Source organism: Sarcophilus harrisii, chromosome 3 (genome assembly GCF_902635505.1).
Source record: "Sarcophilus harrisii chromosome 3, mSarHar1.11, whole genome shotgun sequence".
NCBI classification, from domain to species: Eukaryota; Metazoa; Chordata; class Mammalia; order Dasyuromorphia; family Dasyuridae; genus Sarcophilus; species Sarcophilus harrisii.
In genome coordinates, this window is record NC_045428.1 from 487,293,906 (window position 1) to 487,312,814 (window position 18,909).

An 18,909-nucleotide genomic window follows, 5' to 3' on the forward strand; every position below is an offset into this window, starting at 1 on the left:
TCCCAGGTGCTACATGTAGACATGCTCCAAGTATCCATTGGAGGAACTGCTTCTAATCTGCTGCCCTGACCTACCTTCTGGAGGAGTTGGGAGATGGAGCATCTAGTTTAAGGAACAACAAGGAAGCCAGTGTCAGTCAGAGGTTTATGGAAGCATTGGGAGGCATTAGAAGACCAGAAAGGCAAAAAGGGAGTAGGTTATGCAGCTTTTTAAAAACCAAACATAGGATTTCATATTTGATTTTGGAAGCAATAGGGAAACTCTAAAGTTGATTTATCATGCAGGTGACACAATCAAATTTGTACTTGAGGAAGATCAATTTGACAGTTGACTCCTGAATTCAGGCAACTTGAGTTCAAATATAACCTACAACACTCCCTATGTGACGATGAACATTAACCCAATATCTCTAAAGATCAGTGTCCATTTGTGAAATGAGAATTAGGGCACCAGGTAGCAACTCTTGAATTAGGAAAATCCAGGCTCAAGTCCTGCCCTTTTCATTCTTAATCTCAGTTAAGAGAGGAATTCAGTCTCATCTCAGTTTCATGTACATCCAGTTCAGGTATAATGAGAATTCTCCCCAAAGAAGCAGATCCATAACTATCATATCCAGTCCATTTCCCTGACACAAGTTATCCTTTGGAACCACATAGGTGGAATAAACCCTCTTTCTGGATTCAGACTATTTGTAGAATAGGCAAAGATATGTACCCAGAAAACCTCTTTATCAAAGATCAAAGGGTATTTTATTCATCCTTCTATCCTCATAGTATTGCTTCTACTCCAGGCTCCCATTCTTGACAATTTCATTGTGATATTTAAACATGTTTAGGTCAACCTCGAAAATATTTACAAAGCCCCCAAAGTTCCCCAGCTGCCCCATTCACTGCCCAGTCACAATTCATGATAAAGATAAAAGAAACCAGCTTTTTCACTCTTCACCTGGTTTAAACATCTGCTTCTCCCGAACTAGGGAGCAAATGCAAGGCTAATTCTGAGAGTGTTTGAATACAATTCCAGTGAAATCCTCCTGGAAGCTTCAGTATAAATAATGGAGAAACCTCAGTTAATTACAAATCAGAAACCTATATGTGACTCCTTTTTTCTCAGTAGAAGTGGAAGGGACCTAAGAAGTCACCTTCATCCAGTCATGTCAAACTGAAATAGAAATGGAAATTCCTGTAAAAGGATCTCTGAGGGCTGTACCTGTTGACTCAGTTTTTAAATACAATGTTACTTATTGTTATTGTTAAATATTTTTCGATTACATTTTAATCTAATTCAGGAGTGTTATGGGACTCATGTGATTGACCCCTCTGATAATACAAGGCTCTCTGTCTCCCTCCCTCCCTCTCTGTCTCTCTCTCTCTCTCTCTCTCTCTCTCTCTCAATAGATAAGGAAATTGAGGTCCAAAGAGGGAAAGTGATTTATTTAAGGTCACACAGCTAATTAATGATAGATCCACTTGTAAGCAGAAGCAAAGTATTCCACACAGCTATTTAAATCTAGAGGCAGAAGACTGATAATAAAATCCTGGCTTTACCTCTTCTGACTTCCTTGTAAAATCCAGCAGGTGATTTTTTATTTCTCTGGGTCTCGGTTCACCTGAAGGGGTTTACCCAAATTGCCTCTCAATGCTGATAAATGTATCACAGGTGGTGGAATGGTTAGAGTGCTGGGTCTAGAATCAGGAAGACAAGTTCAAATCCAACCCTAGACACTTACTATCTATGAACCTGAGCAAGTTACTTAACCCTATTTACTTCAACTTTCTCATCTGTAAAATGAACTGGAGAAGGAAATGGCAAACTACTTCAGTGTTTTTGTAAGAAAAACCCAAATAGGATCATGAAGAGTTGGACATGACTAAAACAACTGAACAACAAAAATAATCTGCTCTTTGGGGAAAATACACGTGTATATGTATATCTATATTTGACACACTTTTAAGTTTAATCTGCATTACTAATATTTTTCCATCATTTTCTTAAGTCTAGAAAATCACTTAACAAATCAAGCCTTAATTTGTAGTATTTGCTGATTTGTAAGATGTAAAGGCTCACACTGAAAATTTAACATGAGAGCACAACACTGCATTGGGATACTTACACTTCTAAATCTATGATCCTACTGTCTTTCTAATTCTACAGCACTTCTCATGAGTATTGATTCTCCCTAATACTGAAAGGGAAAAGAAGTCTTACATTATAGGTATACTTCCTCATAGCAGGAAGGTCCCAGAAGTAGTCTTCCTTTCAATGGTTAAAATGAAAAATAAAGTAACTAAGAAAAGTAAAATTTTAGACTAGCCTTAGAATAGATACCCAGAACAAACCTGAAATCTTCAATTATTTAACCACAATCTCCCTCAGCAGAGGAGACAATGGGATTCTGAGAGAGCCCAACCTGTTACCATATGGGACACGAAATGGAGCCAAAAACATTATCGCCATTTGTCCTGGCTCTCAAGTGCCCTTTATTTCCCCAATTGTTCTCAAAGGGTGAGTCACCAGATAAACCATTGCCACAACAAGGCCAACCATCATCCAGTTTCCCTTGGCATGGTGTGCTGGGGAATTTGAAATTTCAAACCTGCTGACTTTCTGCATCACTGCAAGATACCAATTGGGGTGAAGGAAAAACATTTCATTTACGGAAAAACCCCTGAATTCAGGTCTCAATGTGGGCTTCCCTTTTCAGAGATGAACAACTGAAAACCTGAGGATATAAAAAGGCAGCTGCAGACATTTCAGTTCCCCCTGCCGATTAGCCGACATGCTCCAGGTCACAAAAATAAGGTTGTCACAGCTGCAGCTTCACTATAGACCTCCAACCATGACAGGCAAGAGCTGCACCAGCATGGGCATGGGCTACTCACTTCCAGAGCTGATCACCTCTCTCTGTGTACCCATCCAGGGGGCATGTGAACCATACTGATTTAAATAAACATGGCTTTCTAGTTCCTTGACTAAGGTATTATAAAATATCACCTACTAAATATGCAAAAACATCTGCCTTTATAGTTTTAATGATCACCAAGGTAACCACACTTTCACCAAACAGAGGTTATTCAGCTAGCTTTGCCTTAAGCCAAAGGATTGTAAGATCAAACAATCTTTTGAGACTACAAGAATAGATAGGTTCTGTATAAATGCAGGAATGACCTCAGTATTAAATTAGGATAGCTATTCCTCTGGAGTCAGAAGTCTAGTAATTAGAAGGAATCTCAAAGACTATCTAGTCCAATCCTTTCATCTTACAGATGAGAAAACAGAGGTCCATGGAAGTAAAGGGATTTATCCAAGACCATACAGGTGGCAAAGCCTCAGAAGCAAGATTTTAATTCAGCTCCTCTGGTTCTAGAGCCAGGGATCTTTACTGTGATGCCTTGCTAGTCCATCTGTCACTGCCTGCCACCTGAGGGAAGAATCAGGCCTTTCTTGGCTCTAGCTGCTCTCCTGTAGGTTCTATCACAGTTTGCCATCTCAGGCAGCAGAGGGTTGAGCTGCTGACAAAGGGCCCCATTAGTAGCTCCCTCTACCTGGAAAAGACAAGATCTAGTCATTATATACTTCAACAACAATACTGTATGAGGAGTACTCTGATGGAAGTGGATTTCTTCGACAAAGAGAAGATCTAATTCAGTTTCAATTGATCAATGATAGACAGAAGCAGCTACACCCAGAGAAGAAACACTGGGAAATGAGTGTAAACTGTTTGCATTTTTGTTTTTCTTCCCAGGTTATTTTTACCTTCTGAATCCAATTCTTTCTGTGCAACAAGAGAACTGTTCAGTTCTGCATACATATATTGTATCTAGGATATATTATAACATATTTAACATGTATAAGATTGCTTGCCATCTAGGAGAGGGGGTGGAGGGAGGGAAGGAAAAAGTCGGAACAGAAGTGAATGCAAAGGATAATGTTGTAAAAAAAAAATTTATCCAGGCATATGTTCTGTCAATAAAAAATTATAATTTTAAAAAAAAAAGAAAAGACAAGATCTAGGCTTCAGTGTTATACTGGGTCAGAGCCATTATGTGAAAAGTCTTACATTCTTGATTGATAAGGCCCACTGGGTTGTAGCCTTCTCTGAACTATTCTGAGAGGTGACATTATTTTCTTGTCTATCTCAACATATGACATATTTATCAATTCTTCTAAGTAATCTTGGTAAGTATTTTTTTCATCTTTTCTACTGAAACTTCTATTTCATTATCAAACACACACACACAGAAAAACTAAAAAGTAAATAACTGATCAAACCTGATCAAATAGACCAAACAAGAGGCAAGCTCACATGATTTGGGTTTCTGAATGAAAGCAAAATTTAAGTTACTGCTACTCTTAACTACAGTTTAAGGCATCTCACTTGATTTATTTGTGCTGGAATTCAATTTCATTCCAGTCAACCAACATTTATTAAGCCCTTATTTGGGATCAGACATTGCAAGAGAGACTAGATTACTTATATGGAAGAGGGAAGGGAATAAATATTTATATAGCACTTACTATGGACTGGGTTCTATGCTAAGTGCTTTACAAATATTATCTCATTTGATCTTCATAACAATCCTGCAAAGTAGGTGCTATTATTGTTCCTATTTTACAGTAGAAGAAACTGAGGCAGACAGGTACATTGGGCTTGCCCACACAGTTACTAAGTGTTGGAAGCACTAAAGTCTTTCTGACTCCCAGCTCAGCAAACTATCCATAGTCCCTACTAGCTCCCATTGGCAGGATGGAAATAAACACTAAGCTAGATAAAAGTGGGTTTGTTGGTATGTTTAATTCCTTCTTTCATTTATTCACTGAGTTGTCCACTAGTACTTACGCTTCAGTTGTCCAGCAGCCAAAGATCCTTTCTCCTGGTAAAAGTCAGCCTTGGAGTTTTCCACTTTGTGTCTTCTATTCATCTACCAGCTTTTCCCCCAAACCAGACAAAATGAGTCCAATGAGATCCAAATATAAAACTAAGCACAGGAAGAAAAAATGCCTTCCTCCCCAGTTGAGTTCGAATGAGATGACAGCCTGTTTTTATTGTAAACCAGAGGTAATGCCGTTGTTATGTAAATACTAATATTAATAATAACTAACATTTCTATAGTAGCCACTAATTATCAGGCACTGTGCTGAGCACTAGCGATATAAAAAGAGGCAAAAGATAGCTCCTGCCCTCAAGGAGCTAACAATTCAATAGAGGAGACAATATGCAAATAAATATATACAAAGCAAGCTATATAGAGGATAAATAGGAAATAACCAACAGAACAGAAGGTACTGGAGTTAAAAAGAATTGGAGAAAGCTTTCTGTAAATATGATTATTATTGAGACAAGTAAAGCTGGGAATATCAGTAGTTAGAACTGACAGGGAAGAGAATTTCAGGTATGGGAGAAAGTTGGAGAAAATGCCCAAAATTGAGAGATGGAGTATATTGTTTGAGGAAGAGCTCAGAGTATGTGTCAGGGAGTAAGGTGTATCAAGACTGGAAAGATAGGAGGGGGTGAGTTATGAAGGGCTTTGAATGCCAAATAGATCATTTTATATTTGTTCCAAAAGGCAATAGGAAACATATTTAACATGTATAAGACTGCCTGCCTTCTAGGGGAGGGAGTGGAGGGAGGGGAGGGAAAAGTCGGAACAGAAGTGAGAGCAAGGGATAATGTTGTAAAAAAATTACCCATGCATATGTTTTGTCAATAAAAAGTTATAATAAAAAAATTTTAAATAAAAGAAAATTTAAAAAAATAAAAAGGCAATAGGAGCCAGTGGAGTTTATTGAGTAGGAGGATTACATGATTAGATCTGTGCTATGGTAACATTATTTTGAAGGCAGAATGTAGGCTGGATGGAGTGGGAGAGAGATTTGAGTCAGGCAGATCCAAAAGTAGGTTATTGTAATAATGTAGACATGAAGTGATGAGGGCCTGCCCTAGTATAAGGACAGTATCAGAGGAGAAAAGAGGTCAATTTGAGATGTGTTATAAAGGTGAATTCGACAGACCTTGGCAACAACTTGGATATGGGGGGGGTGAGAAGTAGTGAGGCACTCAGGTTACTATGTTGTGAGCCTGAGCACTGGGAAGGTGATTTTGCCTTCTGCAGTAAGAGGGAAGAGAGGAGGCAGGGAAGGCTCAAAGGAAATGATGACAAGTTCCGTTTTGGTCATGTTTAGTTCAAGTTGTCTACTGGACATCCAGTTTGAGAAGTCTGAAAGGCAACTGTAGATACAAGATTGGAGGTCCACAGAAAGACTGAGGCAGGATAAGTAGTTTTGAGAATCATCAGCATAGAGATGGTAATTAAATCCAAAGGAGCTAATGAGATCATTAACTGCAGTGTTTAGAGAAAGAAGAGAAAACAACCTTGAAGGACAGTATGTGATCTGGAAGAGGATCCAGCAAAGACTGAGAAGGAGCAGTCAGCTAAGTAGGAAGAAAATGGAGAGAGAAAGCTAGAGAGAAGATAGTATAAGGAAGAGGGGGTCATTCTACAAAGGTTGCAGAAAAGTGAAGAGAAAGAAGATTGAGGACTGAAAAAAAAGACTTTGGATTTGGCAAATAAGAGATTTGAAAAGAGCAGTTTCATTGGAATGATAATAACAAAAGCTGAATCATAAGTAATCAAGAAGAGACAGGAAAAATCTGAAAAGACATATAAACTGAAACAAAGTGGGAATGAACAAAACCAGGAGTATAATTTATATCAAATTGTTTGCGTTCTCAATGAATAGGGGAAGGGGGAAGGATAAAAATTTGGAACTGAAATTTTTAAAGAAAAAAAAGGAAGAATGTTAAAAAAAACAATTTTACATGTAATTGGGGGGAATCAAATATTAATTTTTTTAAAAGAGAAAATAAGAGGGGAAAAATGGAGCCATCTATTGTGGATGGCCTTGTTGAGGAGGTTAGAAAGAAAGAAGGCATAGAACAATATAATCAGTGAGAATAAGAGTCTATTGAAGATAATATGCAAATAGTTCTACAAACAAGATATATACAGAATAAATTAGGAGAGGTCTCTCAGGGAAGGTACTAATATTAAGGAGAACTAGAAAAGGCTTCTTTCAGAAAGTGTCACATTGGCTGAGACTTAAAGGATGTCAGAGAATTAGGAAGCACAAATGAGAAAGGAGCATGTTCCAGGTATAAGGGACAGCTAGGGAAAATACTTGGCATCTTAGTAGTTCAGTGCTTAGAGTCCTAAATTCAGAAAGACTTGAGTTCAAATTTCAATGTTTACTACTTGTATGACCCTGAAAAAGTCAAATAAACTCTAAATGCTTCTGTTTCTTCATCTGTAAATTGGACATAATGAACTCCTGCCTCCCAGATTTGTTATGACAATAAAATGAGATGTAAGTTACTCAGCACAGTGCCTAGCACAGAGGAATCATCTAAAATATTTGTTAATCAATTTAATTTTAGCTTATTTTAATGTTTGGATTGTATTATGAGATGGAAATGGCAAAATTGGTTAGAATCTCTACCACTGTCAGTGTTAGACAGCTTCTTTACCAGGCTTTCACCACTTGCTGAGCCAATGAATTAAATGAATTTTCCATTTCCATAAAATCACTTCATTCCTTTACTGTTAAAGTCACAATTATCAGCTCTAAAGAATTCCGGTTGCCTAAGCTGAAGGGAACCAGGAGCCCCAATCATAACCAGTTACTACAATTTTCTCCTCCACTCAAATTTCTTTTCTTTTGATAGGCACAAGGTCTAGTTTATCTTGAGCTCACCAACCAATGCTATATCTCTCTGGACAACTAGAGAGTTCCCAAAGGAGTTAAGGGAGAAGAGAAGTTCATGGGCTCCAGATGGCATAATGCTCACATGTAGAGTCCTGAGAACTGAGAGGCCTTTCCAGTGCCCTCAGGGTTTTATTTTTGGTGTTTTATGACTGAAATGACAGAGGATACTTCCACCTGAAGAGCCAGCTGCAACTCCCCGCCTCTTATAGAAACTGAGGTCAGCAGAGCAGAGCTATTCCCATCTCAGGCATAGGGCATCATGGGGGCTGAGGGTGGGGAAATGGCCACCCACTCAAATTCTCTACATCTCTACTTGCCTCCTGGAAAAGACCCTAGATGGACAGATCTCTTTCTAGCTCAGTCCTAAGGTCGAGGAATGTGTCACTCATTTCCTGTATGATGGGGGCCCTCTGAAAGGAAGGTGTCATATCTATTAGTCTGTGAACTCAAGATAGCAGGATAGGACTGGCTTCCAGGCCCCTTGGCCCCTTCACATAAGATCTAAGATGAACCCCTAAGGGACAGCAAGTTTGGTGTCAGAACCTGGGTTCAAATTCCAGCTCTGTTATTTGTATTTGCATTTGTGGGGGTGGTTGTTCAACTGTTTCAAGTATGTCTAACTTTTTGTGGCCCTATTTGGGGTTTTCTTGACAAAAGTACTGGAAAGAGTACTTTGTCATTTCCTTCTCCAGCTCATTTTTTAGGTGAGGAAACTGAGGCAAAAAGGGTGAAGTGACTTGCCCAGAATCACTTGGAGCTAAACCTTCATTCCTAAGAGTTCTAGTCTATTCCTGTTTCCCCCCACCTCTCGGGTCTGCGTCTGATCAAGTACTATTAAAAGCTCACTTGGCTGACTTCTTGGACTAAGAAGACTCAGCTAAGAAGATATAACTGAGGAACCGAAAGACCAGTGGATCAAGGACACAATATAACTGGCCTTCAAACTTGAGGATTTTCACAACTAATTGGATAATCCCAGCTCTGGCAACTGGCATTAAAGTCTGAGAAGAGCATTTTGATCATCTTAAAAAGGAAATTAGACATAGCTAGACTCCGGCTACAAAGAATGTAACAGCACTAATGCTTATTTGGCTTACATTTCTGGTCTAGGGACAGGACACAGGCGCAGGATACTCCAAATGTCTCAGTACAGTCCAGCTTTTACCCTAATGACCAAAGAATTGAGATCAGTTCAGGCCCACTGAATTCAACCTACTCTAATGAGACCTAAATTATGAAATCAATTGAGGCTATTGCATACCATATTAGAATCACCTGCACATCTAATTAGCAACTGTCCCAAATAATGGTCTTGCATTTAGTAGAGAGACAGAGAGGAGAGAATAACTACTCAAATTCCTTTAGTGAAACCTTTTCTCCTTTTGTTTTTTCTGGGTTTTTTTCCTCACAACTCTCTCTCTCTCTAGAGCAGGGGTTGGTAATGAAGCTCTCTACCTTTTGAAGTTCTTGGATGGATATCAGGGAATTCATGAATGTGAATAATAGGGAATTCATTTTATTTTCATTTTATTTCAATACAAATGGTTTCTTTTCTAATTCTATAAATTTTATATCATTTAAATAACATTTATAGCATTACATATTTTTAGAGCATTGAAAAACTATTCTGAGAAGAGGTCCAATATTCTTCACTAGACTGCCAAAAGAGTTCATAAAACAAAAATGGTAAAGATCCCCTGATCTTAAGAGCAAAAAGTATGTTCTCAAAGGTGGTGATAGAGCTACCTCCTGCCTATCCCATCAGGCTACATGAGCTAACAAAGAAGCCTGAGAAGAGGCTCTTTGAGCCCCTGGAATGCCCCGGGACGGTTACCTGTTGTCATAGCCAAAGTTTCTTCCTGTCTCAACCTGCCTCTATCACGCAATGGGCAGCTCTGTGGATGCCCGATCAGGCCTGGTTGAGTGTTCCCATGGGGCAATAACAGGCCTGTTTTATGAGATAAGGAGGCCCAGCCAAGAAGCAGGAAGGGGACAAAGCAGGCCTGGGCAGAAGGGAGGCAAAGCCCTCCTGGTAAAGCCCCTAAGTAAGGAAAGAGGATGCTTTCCCACCAAAGGGTGTTGCCATAGATAGGGAGAAGGAAGTGGGGGATTTAAAGGGACAGTCAATTAGTCAACAAGCATTTAAGTTCATACTATGTTTCAGGCACTGTTCTAATTCAGGTGTACCTTCTGGGGAAAAAAAGAGTATACTAAAATGAACAGGCAAGAAATACAATGAAGGAGGGACAGTAGCAGCAAGGACAAGAAAGAATAATCTTGTCTCAAACACTTAACACTTCCTAGCTGTGTGACTGTCATTTAACCCCAATTGCCTTAGCAAAAAATAATAATAATAATAATAATCTTGACCCCCAAGAACATGCTTTCTAGTAACTTGTTCTACTCTGCCTAAGTGTCTGACTGCCCTCAGATTCAAGGCCAGGATTAAAAAAATAAAACAGTAGCTAGAATTAAATGGACAGGGAAATAACTAGAAATCCAGGACTGAAGTCTTGCCCACAAGGAGCTTGTTGTTATTGCTTAGTCGTTTTCACTTATGTCCGTCTTACTCTTTATGACCATTTGGGGTTTTTTTGGCATAGACTCTCCAGCTCATTTTACAGATGAGGAAACTGAGGCAAACAGAATTAAATGATTTACCTTAAAGCCACATGGCTGTAAGGATGTGGGGTCACATTTAAATTCAAGTCCTCCTGCCTTCGGGGCCAGCATTGTATCCACTGCACCACATTCTATAATAGCTGAGGCTCTGTCTCTTACTAGTTTTGATACCTTGGATATGTTCCTTGTCCTCTGAAACTATGCATTTCTTTAATGTAATAATAAATTAAGAGAGTGGAAGGTTAAGGAAGATAGTAAGGAAGATAGTGGTGAGTCATGGGCAGAGGCTAAATCAAGCTTCTAAAATGTAACCCACCTTCCCCTTCTCCTTGTTCTACCTCTTCCCCCCATCCCTCCCCCTCAATACATACACAAAGGACAGGACTTTAAATGTTCTTACTCCACACAGAATAACAACATGGGGGTGGAGGTTGTCATCTGTATTTGGGGCCATACAGATTGGAAGAGGAAGAAACGTAATCTGAACCTCCAGTTTCAAGGCATGAAGTCACACCCTGTGGAGGTAAAAGAAGTTTCCACTCACCCTCTACCCCTACCCAAATTCAACAGCAAAGCAAACTAGTTGAGCAAACTCAACTAGAATTTTGAGAGATAGTGGGGGAGGGGACACTGAGGAAGCTGTTCATCTTTTTCCATATTAATCAGAACCTGAATACCTTTCTATGGGTCAATTGCTATGATCCAAATCAAGAAACCTCATTCTTTGAGAGCTGAGAGGAGAAGATTCAACCTCACCCCAATAAGAGTCAAAAGTCTTTGTGAAATGAACATACTTTATTAAAATTATCACATAAAAAACCCTAAAGGATGAGGGTTTCTGACTCTAGAATATGATGGGGGTTTTAGACCCAGAAGCCTCAGGCCCTAAGAATAGGTCCTGAAGGACTGAACTAGATGTTGCAAAGATGTCAGTGATGTAGACTTGGACTTGAGTATAATTTGTCACAGTTTTCTAGTGTTGGATGCTCAACTGTTTATTATTTAAAAAAAAAAAGATACCACCCCTGCCCCCCAAAAAAAACATAAAGGGAGGAGGTTTAACAGTATCAGACCTTAAACTATATTATAAAGTAATAATTATCAAAACCATCTGGCACTGACTAAGAAATAAAAAGGTGGATCAACAAAGCAGAGTAGATATGTAATATAAAATACTAAATGATAGTAGTAACCTTGTATTTGACAAATGTAAAGATTTAAGCTTTTAAGAAAAGAATATACTATTTTGCAAAAATTGGTAGAAAGACTGGAAAGCATTGTGGCAGAAAAAAATGGATCAATATCTTATATTATTTATCAAGTTAAAATCAAAATGGATATATGACCTAGATATAAAAGAGATACCATAAGAAAACTAGAAGAACACAGAACACATTACCTATCATACTTATGGATAGGAGAAGAATTTATGAATAAACAAGAGAGATAGAGAAACTTGTGAGATGTAAAATGGATAATCTTTGATTTACATTAAATTAAAAAGAGTTTATACAAATAAAACCAATGTAGTCAAGACTAAAGAAAAGCAGAAAATTTCAGGGCAAGGGAGAGGGGAATTTTATAAACAGTTTCTCAAATAAAGGTCTCATATCTTAAATGTATAGAGAATAATCAAATTTATTAAAAATATGAGTTATTTCATAACTGATAATGGTCAAAGGTTAAATTAAGCATTTTTTAATGAAGAGGTCTAAAGTACATGTAGTCATATGAAAAAATGTTCTAAATTATTGTTTATTAAAGAAATGCAAATTTAAACAACTTTGAGATATCTCACATCTAACAGATTGGCTAAAATGATAGAAGGGGAAAATGACAAATATTGGAGGAGACCTGGAAAAATTGGGACACTAATTAAATGTTGATAAAACTGTGAACTAATCCAACCATTTGGAGAGCAATATGAAATTATGCCCAAAGAGTTATAAAGCTGTTTATATCTTTTGACCCAGTTATTAACACCGCTATTAGGTCTGTTTCCTAAAGGTGATTGGAGGGGGTTCGAGAAAAGAACATATATATTCTAAAATATTTATAGCACCTCTCCTTGTGGTGATAAAAAATTAGAGATTGTGGGGCTAACCATCAATTGGGGAATGACTAAACAAATTCTAATATATGATTATGATAGAATGCTACTATAGTATAAGAAATGATGAATTAGTTGATTTTAGAAAAATATTGAAAGGCTTGCATGAAATAATGAAAAGTGAAATAAGCAGAATCAAAAGAATACTGTATACAACAAGAATAATTGTTAACAAATAAGTTATTCTGAGTATTATGAACATTCAAATTAACTATAAAGAAAGGAAGATGCTATCCACTTCCAGAGAAAGAACTGATAAATCGAAGTATGCATCATATGGTTTTATATATATTTATAAATCTGTGTCAAATGATGATCTTTCTCTAGCACAGTATAGAGAAGGAAGGAGACAGTTTGAAACTTAAAATGTAACCCCCCCAAAATTAAATGAAATTAATTTTTCATAGATACCCCTGAAGCCTATAGCACTCTACTCCACCTTTCATAGGACTTGCATTGTTGTTAGTAAGTTATACTTCATATTAGAAATGTCCCACATACATCCCCAATTACTTTCAACAATTCCCCTCATTTAATTTCTGTCTTTCATTCCCAAAGCTTAGCACATGGGAAGCATTTAATAAATGCTTATTAAATTAGATTGGACTGGACTAGATTGTAGAAATTCCCTTCCAAGGCACAAGGACTAGGGTCTGATTGTTTGGAGACAGAGCCAATATATGATGGCCAAGTTTCCAGAAGTTTCTGTACAAGAATATTGATTGAATTACTAGCACTTTTCCTAATGAAAATCTAGTAGTGTAGATCTAAAACATGACTCTAACATGTCCTAATGTCAATCAACTAGCATTTATTAAGCACCTACTACATGCCAGGAGATGTACTAGATGCTGGATAGGGTCTAGCAAGTCAGGAAGTCTTGGGATCAAGTCCCACCCCGATACTTGCTGACTTTGTGACCTTAGGTAAATCATCTGATCCCTCGGTGCTCCAAGACAACTCTCTAAGATTGTAAATAAAAGATCATTTGCATAGGTGGAGATGGTTCCCTCTTTTAAAATTCTGCAATAGAATATGAAATCCTTTATTAGAATTTGAGCTTTTTGAGGTCAGGGTCTGTAACTTGGCTTTTTTATAAATCTGTGGAATTTAGTACTATGCCTGGCATTAGGTCAGTAAATACTTGTTGACTGAGTGGCTACATCAAAAAATCATAGAACCAGACCTAAATCTTCCCCACCTGCTCCACCAGAATCAATATGATATAGTAGAAAAGGTACCAGGCCAAGGGGATTTTAGTTCAAGTCTCACCTCTGACCATCATCAAGTCACTTTGATTTTTCAGAACTAGATTCCTAAAATAAGCACTGTGAGATAATACTTTTACTGTATATGATTACTAAATTATATGTATGTGATTGGTAGGAACAACGTATTTGGCAAGCCTTAGAGAGTTAAATAAATGTGACCTGCCATCATTAGCATGCTTTAAAACTTTGCAGAATTTTAGAGCAAAATGGGGGCCATTGATATCATCTAGAGAAAAAATATCTTCATTTTTCTTCAATAGTTGGCTCTCTCTAGAAACATTCAAGCACATGTCAAGAAATATTGTAGAAGAGATTCTTGCAATGACAAGAGATTAGGCTTTATTTATTCGTGCATTCATTGGTTCACTCATCTGTTGTGTCCTGAGATTCTATGAGTTTATAATTCTTTTTTCATTTTCTTCTTTCCCTTTATTTTATTTATTTATTTATTTATTTATTTTTTGCTGAGGCAATTGGGGTTAAGTGACTTGCCCAAGGTTCACAGCTAGGAAGTATTAAGTGCCTGAGGTCAGATTCGAACTTAGGTCCTCCTGACTTCAGGGCTAGTGTTCTATCCATTTCATCAACTAGCTGCCCCTTCCCCTTTATTTTCTGAGTGATATTGTTTTGATCTACACTGTTGCTGACCTATATCTTTTGGCATCATTTTCAGTCTCTCTTTGATTCTCCTTTCATAACACTAATAAAAAAAAAAAACTTTCACCCATTTTGTATTTATCCTCATTTTTATGAGAAACTTTTTTCTCGCTAGGTAATCAAGAAGAAATGTCCACTTATCTCTGGGATAATGATATCTTGCCTAGTTATTTCTACCGCAGCATTACCTGTTCTTTTTATTGTTGCTGTTGTTTTTAAATTTTATTTTAAACTTAAACACAAAATAGGAAATTTTTTTTAAAAGCACTGCCATATTTTTGTTTTTCTTCCCAGGTTATTTTTGCCTTCTGAATCCAATTCTTCCTATGCAACAAGAGAACTATGCAGTTCTGCACACATATATTGTATCTAGGATATACTATAGCATATTTAACATGTATAGGACTGCTTGCCATCTAGGGGAGGGGGTGGAGGGAGGGAAGGGGAAAATCGGAACAGAAATGAAAGCAAGGGATAATGTTGTAAAAAAATTACCCATGCATATGTACTGTCAATAAAAAGTTGTAATTATTTTTTTAAAAAGCACTGCCATGTGCAGAACAGAATATAAGAGATGATTCAAATAATAAAGCAATAAATTGCTACATATATACATAAATATATACAGCACTACCTGTTCTGAGAACAGTTCTAGTAAGTGATTCTTGAGGTTTCCTAGTTTTCCCAGGGAGATGTAATAACAAAACTTTTGCTTAAAAAAAAAAGGTAACACCTATTTGTTTCAGTTTTTTATATCAACATTGCTATTTTTATTCACTATTTCAAGTGTCACTTCTCACTTTGCTCAAAAGAACCAGTTTCTTAATCCAATCTCTCAATGTAAAACATCTCAGATGAAAAAGAAACATAAGGTTTTTCCAGAATCAATGACATATTAAGGAGTTCTGAGAATAGAGCTTTTTCACACCACTGAAGTCATCAACTTTAGAAAAAGCATTTTTGAGTTATAAGAGCCTGATTTCGGGATCTTGAATTCTCTTTCAGTCTCAAGATTAGAAACTCCACTATTGGTAAATAAGTGGTATCAACTTATCAGAGCTGACTCAGTCTATCTGAACCCAGTCAGCCTATGTGTTGCCTATTCTATTAGATGAAATAGAGGAAAGAGCAGCCAGAAGAATGCAGGAAGAACAAATCATGGAAGATTGTCCGACATGAAAAGATCTTCTAAATATAAAATTCTAAGGATTTTAGTGAACTTGAAATGCATATAGAGGAGAGTTCATGGGGTATTTGTCACTCGACCTCAAACACAATGAACCGCAGATGTTCTGGAACAGACTGGTGACATCCCAATAGGGACGTACTTGGCATTTTTCTTTTGTTAGAGAAGATATCCACATCCATATCCACAAAAGGCTTGAAGTCTATGGGAAAGCATTATCCTCTTTGGTTTTGTTTCCATTAATAAGAAATGAAAGAGCCTCCAAGTATATAGCTAGAGATAAGTATCCAAAGAATGAACATCTACCAATTATCTCAAATTATATCAAATATCACTCTACCAAACACAAGTAGTTTATTCCTGGAAACTGCATCATAATAACAGGAGTTTTGTAAAGATTGGTGAACCTGAACAGTTCCATTCCTCTTCCAAACATAAGTTGGTAGATCAAGAACTGGAAGGAAACTCAAAGGTCATCCAGTCCAACCCAAGTTTCAGATAAACAAAGTGAGAGGTCTGAGGACATTAGGCAGCTTGTCCAAGATCATATAAGTAGCAAAAGGAAATAATGGGATTTGGTCTCTCATCCTCTGAGTCTTGAATGAATGGTCTTTTCCACAGGAGCACATGACCCCATGTATCACAGGTCATCAGCAGAAATGGTTGATATCAGAACAAGTCGGCAACAAGTAGAAATGTTTCCTGGCCACTATTATAAGACACTATTGTCTTATTAGACAACTACATGTAGCACATCACAGGAACCTTTGGATCTATTTCTCCAAGACCTTAAGTTATTTCTGGATTAGATGTGCATCATTTTATTCACTAGGTATGTTCTGGAAATGTTATGACTACATTGGATTTTTATAATTATCATCTATTGTAAATGCTTTTAGAGAACTTATTATTTGAAAGAGCAATGGATCTGGAATCGAAAGGGCTGTATTCAAATCCCAGCTTTGCCACTTACTGAGTAATGTTGGAATTTTTGCAGCCTCCTATGGGACCACCTTCATCTTCTATAAAATGAGGATATTTCATTAGTCTTTAATCTCTCTTCTGGCTCTAAGCCCTGTGATTCTTAAAGAATACTCACATAAGTCCTTTTGTGAATTGAAGAATACCTTTGTAATTTGAATTGCCAATCCCTCCTTTGTCTAATTTTAAATTTCTGGTTTCAATATATCCATTTTTCATAAAGCGAGGAACACCTGTACCATGATAGCGTGGAGCTAAACTCATTGTCATTGCTTACCATGAGGTCTTCAGACACTAAAGCAATGGACTAAATGGAATTAGTTTGGAAATCTGAGGATTTATATTCAAATTTTGCCTCTGACATTTACTACCTTACATAAGTCACTTAATATTGAAAGGGCTCTGTTTTATCTATAAAATGAAGGGGATTATAACAGATGGTATCTGTAGTCAATTAAAGCTCTCAATCTAAGATCCTCTCCCACCAAAACAGGTGGGGAGGGGATGGAAAGAGAGAAGGGATGGAAGACATATCTGTATATACACACCTGAAACCAAAAACAAAACTATTGTTTGACTGTAATGTTCATTTTTTCAACCAGATGTGCTGATGCTGTAACATATGTGACTCAAGATAACTGATCATTTTAATTGATTTAGAAAAGAAAGGAGACCAAAAAAAAATGGTCACTTTACTATATTCTTCCCTTTCCACTCAATTTCTCAAAATTATGCAGCCTGGGGCTGCATGTTTCTTTAGTAGCCCCAAAAAGTAAGTGCTATATTTACTACCCCAGCTATTTTAGGCCCTTGGAAAATCTGGCTCATTGTTTTTAAAAGTTGTGTAGTTAGGGAACTTAAAAAAAATTTCTCATTGTTTGTGCCTTCTTAATTACTAAAATAAGAAAGGAAGTATGGGAGGGGATTTGGTGTGACCCTAATGTCAGGTCCATCTGAGATGTTAAAGGAGACTCAGCTTCCTAATTCCTAATTTGGATGGATTTAGCTTTAAACAAGGTCCAATTCGCCACATTTCTGTATGTAAAACAGCATCCTTTTCTGATTGGCTGAACAATTTACTAATGAATCTATCCATCTTCTTTGGCTAAATGAGATTGCTATTTTCACCCATATACTTGACAAGAATATATTAAAGATTGACTCTGTGGGTTTTAAAGAAGGGAAAGGGACCTGTATGTGCAAGAATTTTTGTGGCAGCTCTCTTTGGAGTGGCCAGAAACTGGGAACTGAGTGGATGCCCATCAGTTGGAGAATGGCTGAATAAATTGTGGTATATGAATATTATGGAATATTATTGTTCTGTAAGAAATGACCAACAGGATGATTTCAGAAAGGTCTGGAGAGACTTACATAAACTGATGCTGAGTGAAACGAACAGAGCCAGGAGATTTTTATATACTTCAACAACAATACTATATGATGATCAATTCTGATGGACCTGGCCATCTCCAGCAATGAGTTGAACCAAATCAATTCTAATGGAGCAGTAATGAACTGAACCAGTTACACCCAGTGAAAGAACGCTGGGAGATGACTATGAACCACTACATAGAATTCCCAATCCCTCTATTTTTGTCCACCTGCATTTTTGATTTCCTTTACAGGCTAATTGTACACTATTTCAAAGTCCAATTCTTTCTGTACAGCAAAATAACTGTATGGACATGTATACACATATTGTATTTAACTTATACTTTAACATATTTAACGTGTATTGGTCAACCTGTCATCTGGGGGAGAGGGTAGGGGGAAGGAGGGGAAAAATTAGAACAAAAAGTTTTTCGATTGTCAATGCTGAAAAATTACCCATGCATATATCTTGTAAATAAAAAGCTATAATAATAATAAAAAAAAAAAGATTGACTCTGTGACAGGTATTACACAGTGAAAAATGGTCATTGCTTTTGAACAGGTGACCTTTTAATGGAGTCATTTCAGACCTTACTGCTGTGACACTGATAGGAATCCTTCCTGGTCCCAATTGGTCACCACAAGCCTGAGTTTTGTCACTTTCCCTCATCTGATCTGTTCGTTACCCCAGCATTACATGTGGGTTTCTACTTCGAACTTTTGCAGCCTCTTATGGGACCACAGCCTAGACAGGAATGAAGCATTCTATTTTCAAAGTTGGTGTTTTCTTAGCTCTTTCCAGAATACTACTTACTACAGTCATTTCAGCTCATGCCCGGAGGATGTTTTCTGAAAAAGAAAGTGCCTCTTCAGCACTGTTAATGTTTGATTTCATACTCTGCCCTGGTACTGTAGTGGGGTGGAGTAATGTATAAAGCATTTTTTTT

At 37.3% G+C, this 18,909-nt stretch overlaps 1 protein-coding gene across 2 annotated transcripts in view; it reads right to left on the reverse strand.

The window, feature by feature from the left end:
* Window positions 1–18,909, reverse strand: part of POU2AF1 (POU class 2 homeobox associating factor 1) — a 32,502-nt gene that overhangs the window by 10,531 nt on the left and 3,062 nt on the right. The window contains exons 2-3 of one of the 2 annotated variants that reach the window (XM_031961138.1): window positions 8,862–8,930; window positions 4,841–4,929 (exon numbers count right to left, since the gene is read on the reverse strand). The exons of the other annotated variant lie outside the window; for it this stretch is intronic. Coding sequence (XP_031816998.1) covers window positions 4,841–4,922 — 82 coding nt within the window. The 5' untranslated portion in view covers window positions 4,923–4,929; window positions 8,862–8,930. The remainder of the gene's footprint in view (window positions 1–4,840; window positions 4,930–8,861; window positions 8,931–18,909) is intronic. 2 annotated transcript variants of the gene reach the window in all.